Source organism: Xyrauchen texanus, chromosome 38 (assembly GCF_025860055.1).
Source record: "Xyrauchen texanus isolate HMW12.3.18 chromosome 38, RBS_HiC_50CHRs, whole genome shotgun sequence".
NCBI classification, from domain to species: domain Eukaryota; kingdom Metazoa; phylum Chordata; class Actinopteri; order Cypriniformes; family Catostomidae; genus Xyrauchen; species Xyrauchen texanus.
The window spans coordinates 28,651,427-28,664,645 of record NC_068313.1 but is presented as its reverse complement, the minus strand read 5'-3'; the positions used below and the strand labels follow the sequence as shown (position 1 = coordinate 28,664,645).

Here is a 13,219-nt window from a genome sequence, read left to right as displayed (position 1 = left end):
CAAAGGCGCCCTATTTACCCATAATTACCCTTCATCCATCACACGGCCCGGCACCAGGGGTCAAGCCCCTGCCCGGCCCCTCTCCAGACACTCGTTCACAGGGGGCAATTATGCCCCGTTCACCCTCTGACACCCTCCCAACAGTTGCAGTTTGAGTGCAGGGTCCCTGGGCAGAACAGTGCGCTGCTTGTGAGAGCTTACCGCCCAAGTACATGATTCTCCAGTGCTCGGACAATGCTACATTCACACCAGTAGGGCTTAACTGGAAAGCCAGGCAACTTACTGTTAAAATAGAATGCATTTAGTTTGTCCAGTAGCATGGGCCTGAGGTCAGACTGCCACCTGACTTAAGAAGGACCCCGGTGGGGTGCCACAAGAACGGGGTCAGGGAAAGAGGGAATTGTGTGTATTGCATGTGAGCCTCATAAATGAGGCAGAGAGATTGTTGGGACTTGAACTCTTGGCCTCTGAAATATTACGGTCATAACTTAACGGACTGAATGGTTTAGGAGCATGAATGATTGCTCCTAAACCATTCAGTCTGTTAAGTTATGACCGTAATGTTTAAATGGGTTACTAGACAAGATGAGCTCTCAGGGACAAGTGGGATGAATTTAAAGCTCATCTTACAGGGCAGTTTTGCCCCTGACTTTGTGTATATCTATTTAACTTATAGGCTTTATAATTTGACTTATGAAGACTTTTTGTAGTACAAAGTACATTTTATGATGAATATGTAGATGGCAGTTGCACATGCAAAACTTGCCACCACAGTGCTAGAGGGGTGATTCAAATGAAACCTGTCAAGAAAATGTCCTGGTCCTGTTTTACTCCACAATTAACACACACACGCACACACACACACACACACGTATTTATATATATTTATATATATATATATATATATATATATATATATATATATATATATATATATATATATATATATATATATATATAAATCCTTAAAACAAGATAAATGTGTGTGCGTGTATTTTTTTATAATGTTTTTCCTGTTTATTGTTCGCTAGCCAAAAATCGTAAATCTGATCATTTAGATAAAGTAGTAGCTCACCACTCCTCTATAAGCTGCACAATTTGAAGTATTATTCATACCATATTCATGGTGAGAGCTCTCTCTCTCTCTCTCTCTCTCTCTCTCTCTCTCTCGCTCATCTTACTCTCATTAGAGTCCCGTCTTACTGACTCTGCTGGCTCATTAAACAAGCAGTGCATGTCAGCTATGTGCAGTGTTTGTATGTGAATGCAGTTGCGTGTGTGTTTGAGAGAGGAAGTAAAATTGGCCTTGAAAATATCTGGCAATAATAGCGCATGTCAATTACAATCTTTTTTGTTTGTCGTGAGGTTTACCAACTGTACTTCTGTTATAGACATAAATGAATAACATGCTTTTTGTTTAAAACTGTGTAATATACTAATATGACATTTACTTCTTAGAGAATGGCACATAGATATTGGCATGTGGATTTTTTTTTTATTGAAATTATCTGTCAATCCATATTTTTTTTACATTTGGACCCTCCAATCATAAAAATAATATGTGATTACATACTTGATCAGCATCATCCTATGCTAACTTTGAGAAATATGTGAGTGAGACCATGGCCTTGGCTTTTGATCTCATGCTGGCATGAAGCAGGTGACCTCTGACCTCTCCAGAGAAACTATCAGTGACCCCAAAAGCTTTTTGCCTTCTGACCCTTACCCTTCCCTACCCCTAAACTTAACACTCACAAAAAATAAATCAGAATTTTTACATTTTCAAAAAAACATAGTTTAGTATATTTTTTAAGCAATTTGAATTATTGGGACACAACAACTGTCCTCATAAACCATATTTATAGCATAATACCCTTGTAAATACCAGTTTGTTACCTAAAACTTTATCCTCTTAAACCATACATACAACCCCCCCCCCCACATTAACAAGTACATTTATCTTTTTATCATTTTAAGTATTTGATATTTTTACTATAAAACAAGACAAAATACTGATCAAAAAAATTATATTTATTTTTTTGCAGTGAAAGTGTTCTGATGCCTTGTTTTGTTGTTTCCATGTGTTCTGCCTGGTTTTTAAGGGGTTGTTTACTGGCTCTAGTCAAAAGAGTCCACCGTCAAGTCTCTGATATTCTGGCCCTATACTGTATATAGTTCAGGTTCCTACTTAATGTATGTCTTTGGAACTTTTTTCCTGTTTGCCATTTGACCAGCCGAAAATCGTAAATCTGATCGTTTAGATAAAAGTAGTAGCACACCACTCCTCTATAAGCTGCACAATTTGAAGTATTATTCATACACTGAGCTCATTAAACCACATTCATGGTGAGAAAACTCTCTCTCTCTCTCTCTCTCTTTCTCTCTCTCTCGCTCATCTTACTCTCATTAGAGTCCCGTCTTACTGACTCTGCTGGCTCATTAAACAAGCAGTGCATGTCAGCTTTGTGCAGTGTTTGTATGTGAATGCAGTTGAGAGAGCAAGTAATTTTTGCCTTGAAAATATGTCTAGCAATAATAGCGCATGTCAATTACAATCACCTTGTTTATCAGTGAGGTTTACCAACTGTACTTCTGTTATAGACATAAATGAATAACAGGCTTTTTGTTTAAAACTGTGTAATATAGTAATATGACATCTACTTAGAGAATGGCACATAGATATTGGTATGTGGAACAAATTTTTATTCAAATGATCTGTCAATCCATTTATTTATTTGAACCCGCCAGTCATAAAATAATATGTGAGTACATCCTTGATCAGCATCATCCTATGCTAACTTTGAGAAATATGTGAGTGAGACCATGGCCTTGGCTTTTGATCTCATGCTGGCATTAAGCAGGTGACCGCTGACCTCTCCAGAGAAACTATCAGTGACCCCAAGAGCTTTTCACCTTCTGAGTGATAACACACATAAAAAAACAGACAAGCAATTTCAACTTCAAACACGACTCATCAAATCAAGTCTGGGTAGGGGCATTGCTAGACTTCTATGTCATCCGTTGTTTAGCCCACAGGCAATATTATAAAATAAAAATAAGAAGAATCCTTTCTTCCGTGACTTAAAAAATGACTACCCCACCTGTCAAATAATAATTCAATTAAGCGCAACACTGACACCGGTTCAGAACTTTATATGAGCAAACATCATGCACACAATAAACTGATTAAACACATTTTAGCGTGAATGTCTGTCTGATTCTTTCTCCTGAATACATTTATTTTCCTACATAACTGCTGCAGTGTCCAGAAGCTATTAATAACTCCAAAAAGCACCAAAAGACCAAGGATTACTTTATTGCTAAATCCTATTCTAAATATGATTACATCCTCCACATCCATCTTTTACATTAATGAAGCTGCTTGCTCAAGCGTCTGTTCTATCGTTTTGATAATGATGCTCTGTTTGGCCTAATATTGAGATATTTTTTTTCTTTTAATAGTTCTTATTTTTTCACACATTACTATCCTCACAATGCTACAACTTTATTGTCATAATTTTTACTTTATAAAATGTTATGAAATCGTATTTTTTTTTTATTTAACATGGCAATAAAACGGGAGGTCACATCACGCCACGCGAGCAGCAGACGTGTGAGCGATGAGCTCTGCGCACTTTGTTAATTGTTTTATTATTTTCATGTTATAATCCGGTGAGATTCGATACACCCAGTAACATATTTGTTCTTTGAGGTAAACATGGCAAAGATGTAAAAATCCTTGGACTCTGGAGACATTAAAAGACACTTACGTGCTCAAGCTTAAACCTCTGATGAGCCTGTAGACCAGAGACTCAATTTGGATGGCGTAGCCGGGGAAATTCAGCGTCAAATGTCCAACATATTTCTGATGCTGATGAAGGTTGTTGCTGACTTGGAGGATCTCACTGTAATACATCAATCCATTACGGTGATGGAATTCTCTGAGTTGGTTACAAGAGTGGCAGATGTTGAGAAATGGAAGGATTATCAGGAGTCATCGGAAAGGGAATTATCCGCTAATCCATTCGTGACCAAAATAGACCTTAAGAAATAATGTACAAATTGTTGGAATTCATGAGGATGAAGAAGGCAGAGAGTGAAATTCCTAGATGAGCTCTTCCCTAGTCTTCTCGACATAACAGGCCATAAACTCCGGCTCGCAGATCTGCTGAGGGAGTCAGGCCCTGATCAATTCTGGCCAATTTTCTGAGATCATCCGATAAAGATCTTGTGTTGCGTGAGGCGAGGAGCAAAGGAAAGATTTTTTGGAAGAATCACAATATTTTCTTGTTCCCGGACTTTGCAAACTGAGAATAGAAATGAAGTATGTATTTTCATGTCCCAAACAAGCACTATCCTTTATAAAAACATTGGAGTGAGTAAGCTATTTGGTGTTTCTTATGTGAGTGGATTGACTCGCTGAACATACACTCGACTGTCTGAGGAAGCTGGGCGCCATTTTTGTTTCTGTTTGTGTTGGCTCCACTTAGGGGCTGGAGTTTGTTTTGTGGAAAAACACTTCTCCTTCAAGAAACTTTTGTATTGACGCAGGATCAATTTTGCACTGGGGTTCGTGGACACATTGAGAGTGGATGCTGGGGATGGCCACAAAATATCTACATGCCAACACAAAGGATGTCTTTTATAAAGTTGATGGACTGAGTAAGTCATGTTTTTTTTATGTTGTCTCCAAGTGAATTTGACTCTTGACAATCCGAGGAATCGGGACACCGGTTTTGTTTCTTTTTGTGCTGGTTTCGCCTAGCAGCTGGAGTTTGTTTTGTGGAAAACACTGCTTCGAGACAGTTGTGGATGAAGACAGACACTGTGAATGAATCTACACATTATTTATTGAAGGTGTGTTTATTAGTCGTGTAAGAAAACACGACTAATAAAAGGACTGACCTTGAATCTGCCTCGTTGTCTCCTGACTCCTCCATCGCTCCAATCAAACCAGTTCACATACTTGTTAAAGTTTTGTTGTATTGAAGGTATTGTTACTGACATACCCTCTTCATTCTGATTGACTAATGCTATATAAAGTCTGGTTGGTTCGCCGTTCAGTAAACTTGCTGATAATTTGATTATGGATGTTAGTTCTTAAACACGCTAGCTGATTTTACCCAGACAGAGTTCATCTTAGGGAGAGAGAAGGGATTCTCTGAAAAAGTTGAATGGCACATGTATTAAAATCTACTTGGTGTGTGGATTGTGAACAAATGAAGATTAGAAATAAATCTTATAGATTATATATTTAGAAATAAAGCTTGCATTATAAAACCTCCATTCCTGTGATACATAACATTAAACACACAGATATGCAGCGATGTGTGTGTCTGTCCCTCCTCGAACTGGTGCCTCTGGCTCATCTTTATCCCCCACCTGGCTGGTAGGACAATTCAGTGCCAGGCGTTTCCTCATGGCCTGGTCACGCCATGCCCTTCCTCCTTATCACACTCCTCCACCACCCGTTTCAGCCCTGGAGGGGAGTAGTTGCCCTTCCGGCCATCCTTCTGCCGGCAGGTCTTCCCTGCCTCTCTGGAGCCCTGGGATAGATGAGGGGAGAGGGAAAGAGCAAGGGGAGGGACAGAGAGAGAGAGAGAGAGAGAGAGAGAAAAACTTGCTCGCAGATCCCCTGATACGCCATCGCCTGGTCCTCGGCCACTCCTCTGCCATCTGACAGATGACAGCCACTCTTCCCCTGGCAGATGGCAGCGAGTTCTCCAACCCCTGGCAGATGGTCACGGGTCCTCCATTTCCTGGTGGATGGCAGTGGTTCTTCCGACTCTCGGCGGCCGACAGCAACTCCTATTTTCTCTGGCGGATGGCCGCGGCTCCTCCACATGGCAGAAGGAATCCCGGGTTTCGGCACCAGTGTAACTGGGTTCTTAAGGGCAAGTAGGAGGCAGGAACTGGCAGAACAGTCAACATAATTTAAAGACATAAAGAAACTGAAACATAACACAAAACACAGAGACACGCACACACACAGCAGCCATGTGCGTCTTTCTCTCTCTCCCTCGAACTGGCGCCTTCGGCTCGTCTTTACCCCCCCCCCGGACAATTCAGCGCCGGGCACGCATCCTCATGGCCTGGCCGTGTCCTCCTCCTCGTCACACTTACTATTTTCTCTCTTTTCATCACAAAAAAATATTCGGGGCTATTAACAAAAGATCCGGGGCTTCAGCCATATCAGCCAGGGTCTATCTACGCCACAGTGTCTTGGTACAGTATTTCTGTAACTTTAAATAATTAGGATTTTGGAAAGTATAGTGCTTGTGCATCATCCCTCTACACATTTCTGGGACAACATGTGAATGGCATGCACTTTACTGGCCCTTAATGATGCAGAAATTCCATAATTATATCCGGCACATAACATTTTTAAACAAACTCTATGGTTTATTTTGGTGTCGTGGCTTTGTGATTGCAGTGAAGCAGAGTGATTTATTACAGTGTTTCCCTTTCTGCTCTCCTGCAGGTCTGGTGTGCATGAAGTCCAGCACCTCGGTGGTGGAACTAGTTATGTTGTTATGCTCTCAGGTAAGTTTCTTTTTTGCCTCTCCTTAATCTTGGATCTTTTGGGTACACAACAATGATGTTGTCAATCAGCATAGCACTCTGTTTATAATAAATTCATTGATAATGGTCCCAAAGAGCTGCAAAGGTTTTAAATGAAAACAAGGAAAAAAAATATTTGAACCAGCATTGGCTGGTTTGCAGGTGTTAGCTGGTTTAAGCTGGTCTAACTTGCCTCCCAGCCTGGCCATTCTGGTATTTAGCTGGTTTAGCTGATTGACCAGCTGTTCTCCATGTGGAAATATTCTATAAACCTAAAATTAACAAACAGACCAGCCTAAACATGATAGGAGACCAGCTAAGACCAGCAAACCAGCTTAGGCTGGTTTAAATAGTTTACAAATTATGAATTATCCCTAAAAGCCCTGCTAAAAAAATACATAAAACATATCAAGCTGGTTTGTTGGGTTTAGCTGGTTTAAGATGGTCTAGCTTGTCTTTCATCCTGGCCAAGATGGTGTTCAGCTGTTTTATCTGGTTCTCCAGCTTAAAGGGGACATATTATCCCCACTTTCACATAATGTAATATAAATCTCAGCTGTCGCCAGAATATGTCTGTCAAGTTTCAGTTCAAAATACCTCACAGATTGTTTATTCTACCATGCCTTTATACCCCTGTTTTGTAGCCCTGTTCCAAACAGGCTGTTTTAGTGTCTGTAGCTTTAAATGCAAAGGAGCTGCTGTTCCACACACCCCTATTTAGAAGTGGGCTGTGCGTTTCTTGCTGGTGCCATGGATACCCCAGTGACAACAAATTATAAATAACACGGAGAACACACTAAGTCAATAATCTTACTGTATTTTGAAAGCTATAGTTGTCGAAAATACCACTATCTTTTCATAATCTTTTTTGAAATAATGACTGGTTTTATCATATGGAAAATCTTGCATGAACACAAAGCAGGACTGTAGAGGATGTCAATCAGATTACATGGTAACCAAAACCAACCTACAGCTTCATTGTTATGGAATAAGGTAGTTAGGGACTAGTTTCTATGTTACACAAAGCACAATATTTTCACAACAAGAGTTTTTCGCACAACGTGTACTCTAGCAAATTCAGAAAGCCAAATTGCAAACATTAAAAAAGTATAAAGTACGAAACATACGACTTGCAAATCTGATGTTGTGTCACAGAGAGTTGATATCGATCCATCCTTGATCCTTAGCTTTGAAGCAAATCCAGCCTTGTGTTGACCATCGTTGATGAAGCAGTCCGAGTTAGCACAAGTGGCTCTAGCGAGGAGATACTATATGGTGGACTGGTTTTAATGAGGGCCGATCTAAGCTACTCGGGCAGATCTCTTCACCAGCCGTGGGCGGTACCCTTCCCCTTGTGATGTCATAAAGGGCTGGAAACCTGAACAGCTCATTCGGAGACACTGCTTTTTATTGATGGGGAAAGGAAAGAAATGAGGAGATGGTCTTTTAACATATTTTTGGTTGTCTGCACACACTGGGGACAAATAATTATGTTCCAAAAAATTGAAAAAGTGGATTTTACATAATGTGGCAAGGAGGAGGGCGGGGCCGGGCCGGAACCTAATCAGGCTAATCAAGCCGATGAGAGGGATAAAAGTTCGAGAGAGAGAGAGCTACAGGCAGCTGCCCTGTATGTGTTTCTGTCTTTATATTTTAAGTTAATCATTAAATGATTATTTATATTGTTAAGCCTGTTCTCACCTCTTCCTTTCCATTTTAACCCATTTTACATAATATGTCCCTTTTAAAAGTGCCAAATACCTTCTAAAACTAGCAATCCTAACCTTCAAACAAGCTTACGCTGTTTTATTTATTTATTTTTTTAGTAGGGATTAAGTCAAATAGTTCACAAATTCGAAATTATGATCAATCTCTTCCCAAAATATTCTTCCCTGTAAGTAGTGTTCCTGTAACCCCACCTCATGTAAACACACCACAATGGTCTTCCTTCTAAATCCCAGTGACATATTACAGTTCACTGACTTTCCAAGTCCCTTGTTAAGCCTTTCCTTTCAAAGGTTCAGAGTACCGATGTTGTAGTCAGAGCAGGAGATATTTAACATACCTTCTGTCAGCCCATCACTCTTACACCAGGAGCCCATAATGAAGCCATTACCTCAGCATCTCTTCCTCAGAATCCAGCCGGTTGGAGTGCTCAGCGTGATGGGAGCTTTTAGTCATTGAATGGCACCTCTAACTCAATGAAGTCCATGCCACTAAACTCCCGACTCAAGAGGGTAGTCAATCTGTACATTTGCTCTTAGTTTACTCTGACAAAGATGCCGTCTTCCAGACAGTTTGGTGCACTGGACGTGTCCTGCTGTTCTGTTTGAAGATTTCAGCCGACCTTCCCCACAATGCATTGAACGTTTTGAATGTTTTAAGTTTCTTTGCTGGCATCTCTTAAATGCTGCCTGCCTGCTTTGTTGCTGGTTGGATTTATTGCTGAATGAAGCATCACATTGAGACTCAAGCTCCTGGTTTTATTTTCCTCCGCCCTTGTTATAGATATAGTGTTACCACAGCCCCAAGAGTTCTTGCCATTAGAAACTCCCTGGGTAGAAAGAGCCTGATATATCGATTGAACAAAGAGGGAGTGAAACCAGAGCCTGGATCCAAAGCAGCTTTCAGATGCAGGAAAGTAATTTTGCAGCCAAAGCCTTCATTCTCGGCTCACTGTAGGATCTGATTTTGAACACGTTCCCTAAAGCAGAGTCCTTGATCAACAAATGGCTTGATTCTTTGGATGAGAAGGTCAGCAAGAGAAGAAAAGACTGGATTCAAAGTCTCTTAGATTTCCAACACCACTATTATTATTATTTTTTTTAGTTTTTTTCAATTACAGTTATTTTACTGTACGTAGATTTTCCCCAGAAAAACAATTTGGTTTGAAGGGCCTCTAGATTTGTTCTTTAACCCAGTGACTTCTAATCAGGGTAACATAAACCCCAGCGGGTACCAGGTAGGTTCTTGGGGATCTAGGGGTTTTGCTTTGTTGGACCTTTAAAATGGTCATTTCTGTTTCATTGTTTTGCAGGCATACATGCATTCACAGTTAGGTGTTTCTCAAAAATGATTCTTTATGAAGGACATAAACAGAACTGTTTAAACTTTTTCAAGTGTGGCTCTCATTAAATGGAGAAGCTACTTTAAAAGTGTTTTACATCCATGTATTCTTTTACATATCATATTGCATTACATGACTGTGGCAAAATATTTGCAAACCAAAATTATGTGGTTCATTACACATTTGGCTCATAATCCAGTATAATATAACTTAAAGGAATAGTACAAAATTTGATATTTTATAGAATACAATCGCTGATTTACATAAAATAACAGTTGACAGTGACTCACTCTGAAGTTTAAAATGACCCAAATAAATAGTCCATGCTACTTGTACATCAAATACCAAGCCTTTTTAAGGACGACAATTACTTTGTATGATGAACAGACTGAAATTTAAGTCGTTATTCACTCTCAAACCAAATAAAATCATTGATCAACTCATGTACAGTATACTGAGCCCATATAAAATATGGGGACATGTCAATAACATCAAACCTCATTGGTTCTTGAGCATCTTGTGACCTGATGTCACAAGAACAAATGAGGTTTAATTTTATTGGATTTGTGTGTTTTTGTTTTAAACGAGTGGTTCATCAATTTGATTTGATTTGAGAGTGAATTACAACTTAAATTTCAGTCTGTTCATTATACAAAGTTATATGTTATATATCTCTTCAGAAGACTTGGAATTCATGAATACAATGGACTACTTTTATGACACTTTTGTGTGCTTATGTAAAGGTGCAGTATGTAATAATTGTCATGTAATATTCACCTTTTTTTTGCCAATGTGTGAATGGCTTGTAACGCAACTTAAAGATGGAATCCAGCGAACATACAGCTCCCAGCACAACACAGACTCCTACACAAACTCAGAGTAAGACAAAAAAACAAAACAAAAAACATTTATCTACTGAATCTGGCTAAGCAGGAATGTGATCGTGGTCGAGTGAACATTGGCAGGGCATTTTATCAAAACCGACCCTGAATTGGCATTCTTCTTATTGGACAGGCAAGCTTACATAACTGCAAAGCATGTGAAATATAGTGCCATAAGGATTGATCTGTGTAATTGTAGCTAACTTGATCTTGCCTGCTAACGCTGATGAATTGCAAGCTACCTTGCTTCGTAACTTTCAAGTAATTTCAACAAATTCTCTTTATACTAAAAGTCAGGAATATAGGATAAATTTAAGCAAATATGCTGGTTTCTTATTCACAGTACAACATATGACATACAAAACATACAATTGTGCAACATAACAGTGCAGTGCAACAGTAAACTGTCTGGTATAGTTCGGTAGTATGTAGTTGTATGTGTGTATCAGTGTGTTATGTTTGATGATAACATAAAAGTAGTTTTAGTTTAGTCTCAAAGTTTGAAGTAAAACAATCATAAATGTGTAATTTTAATTATGCTACCTCATCTGTCAGCATGATGCCGGTGGATCACGTTCAGTCTCTTTGAACGTTACTGTTTTGGATGCTCGCGTCCCTATGGAGTGTGTGCATGAGCGTGAGAATGAGCAACAGGTAGCTGGCTGCAGTTCACTTAATGGCCATTGTGTCATTCTTTAAATTATATACTATTGTGTTCCCCAAAAGAAAGGAAGACATGGTTTTTGAATGACATGAGGGTGATTATTCCTTTAAACTGAACACATTTATTCTTCACAGTCAATGAAGGGCCTTACTGATGTTTCTGTAGGGGTACCTTAGATAAATAAAGGTTGGGAAACATTGCTTTAACCTCATTGGCAAAACTGGTTAACCACATCAGAAATTAAAAATATTTTTGCTTTAAAGATGTCATTGTTGTGATTCCAACAACCTCAAGCTTTTCCCCTTCTCGTCTCCATGCTAATGTACCCAGACAGTGGGACGTTCACATCTCTTGACCCTTTGCCCCGCTCTGTTTTGCGAACTGTCACTTTTATGAATAAATTAGCGATAATCATCTTGCACTTTTTTTATTTATGCTTCCTAATCAGCTCTATTCATCTAAGGCCGCAGACAGCCAGTGTCTCTATCCAGTCAAGTGGCAGCGGGTGCAGCAGGGGTCAGGCAGGTCTGTTTCGTGTAACAGCTTAAACATACATAAAGGATCTAGTGTGGAGCCGGAGAGATTTACAGATGGACGACCTCCAGATGTCGGGAACTGTGCTGAGTAGATAAAAGCAAAAACGCTCCCTCTGTCTCTTGACAGGTCGAATTGAGATGCTGCAAATTCTCAAGAGCCATTAAAGTTTGTGAGTTACAAAGATGGGGGTTAGGAAAAAACTGTCTGTCCAGTGTTAAGAGCTACAATGAAGTTCTTTTCTCCCCGAGTTCTTTTTGTTGCACCTTTTTTTTTTGGCTAATGATTGTGTTTTCAGCTGAGTACATTTTGCCAGGCAGCTTTGACAGGAGTGCTTGACAGCTGTGACTGGAATTCATAGGTTAAAGATTATTGGAGTTTGAGTATGCGTTAGAGTTGTATGCGTTAAAAAAGTATGCGTTAGAGTTGCAAACCGGAGGTGGAATTCAGCTGTTTCTGTAGACTCCATCCATGGTCTCTTTCTTCTCACATAATAATGTAATTTCAACTCAAATTAATATTTTATTTCCATTTATATCTGTTTGGTAAGAGGTCTCGTAATAAGAGGAATAGTGAGCAGTCCGATTTTCACAATATAAACCAAACTCGAAAACTCCACGGTCTCTTCCCAAAAAACAACATAATTTCTTCTCAAATCAATATTTCATTTCAAGCTAATAATTTTTTGGTTAGCAGCCATGTAATAAGTTGGATATGTCACGGTCATCCAGTCATGGTGCAACATAAACTCTTTCAGGGTGATGCAAGACCCCTTTCTGTCTGCATCATGACCACCCTTTTGGGATTAAATTTGCTATAAGGACCGGCTGACTGTAGATTATTCCTTACATATACATTTTAAATATATATATATATATATATATATATATATATATATATATATATATATATATATATATTTTTTTTATTTTTTTTTTAAATGTATACAAAACAGATCATAATTGACTTGAAATCCTCTTATAATTCCTCCAACTCTGGATCAAATACGAAAGTCAAAAGTCAAGTTCCCATGAGAAACATTCAGCATCCATGTCCAACACTGATCCTGGACCAAACACTCAAAATATGGAAATTCAGTGCGTAACTACTTCAGATAAATTCTCCAACCCAGTGTGTCAGCTTTTCCAAGTATAATCTCCCCTCTCTTGAGATGGCAGGCCGGATGTGCTCCTCTTTTATATGAGAGATCGCATTACCGTTTTCTAGAGGTACATGTCTTTGCTAATATACATCACATGGGTAGCATACTTGTCTGAGCCCCTAAAATCCCCCCACAATCTCACCCACATTGCCCCTGCTTGAAGGGTAATACAGACAACGAAAAAAAATGGCACAAAAGTAGTGCTTTACAGTGATTGTTTCAAGTGTGAAGGCTACTTGAGAAGAGACTGTGGAACAGGGCTTGGCTCGGGTGTCTTGGAGGAGGCTGATGTCTTTTTCTATGCAGACTAGTGTTGTCCCCACATTTGCATGTATTTCCTTATTTGTTTT

General features: G+C 39.3%; 1 protein-coding gene across 1 annotated transcript in view; it reads left to right on the top strand.

The window, feature by feature from the left end:
* Positions 1 to 13,219, top strand: part of LOC127631541 (neurobeachin-like) — a 351,059-nt gene that overhangs the window by 173,673 nt on the left and 164,167 nt on the right. Inside the window, exon 34 of the mRNA XM_052109693.1 lies at positions 6,482 to 6,543. Coding sequence (XP_051965653.1) covers positions 6,482 to 6,543 — 62 coding nt within the window. The remainder of the gene's footprint in view (positions 1 to 6,481; positions 6,544 to 13,219) is intronic.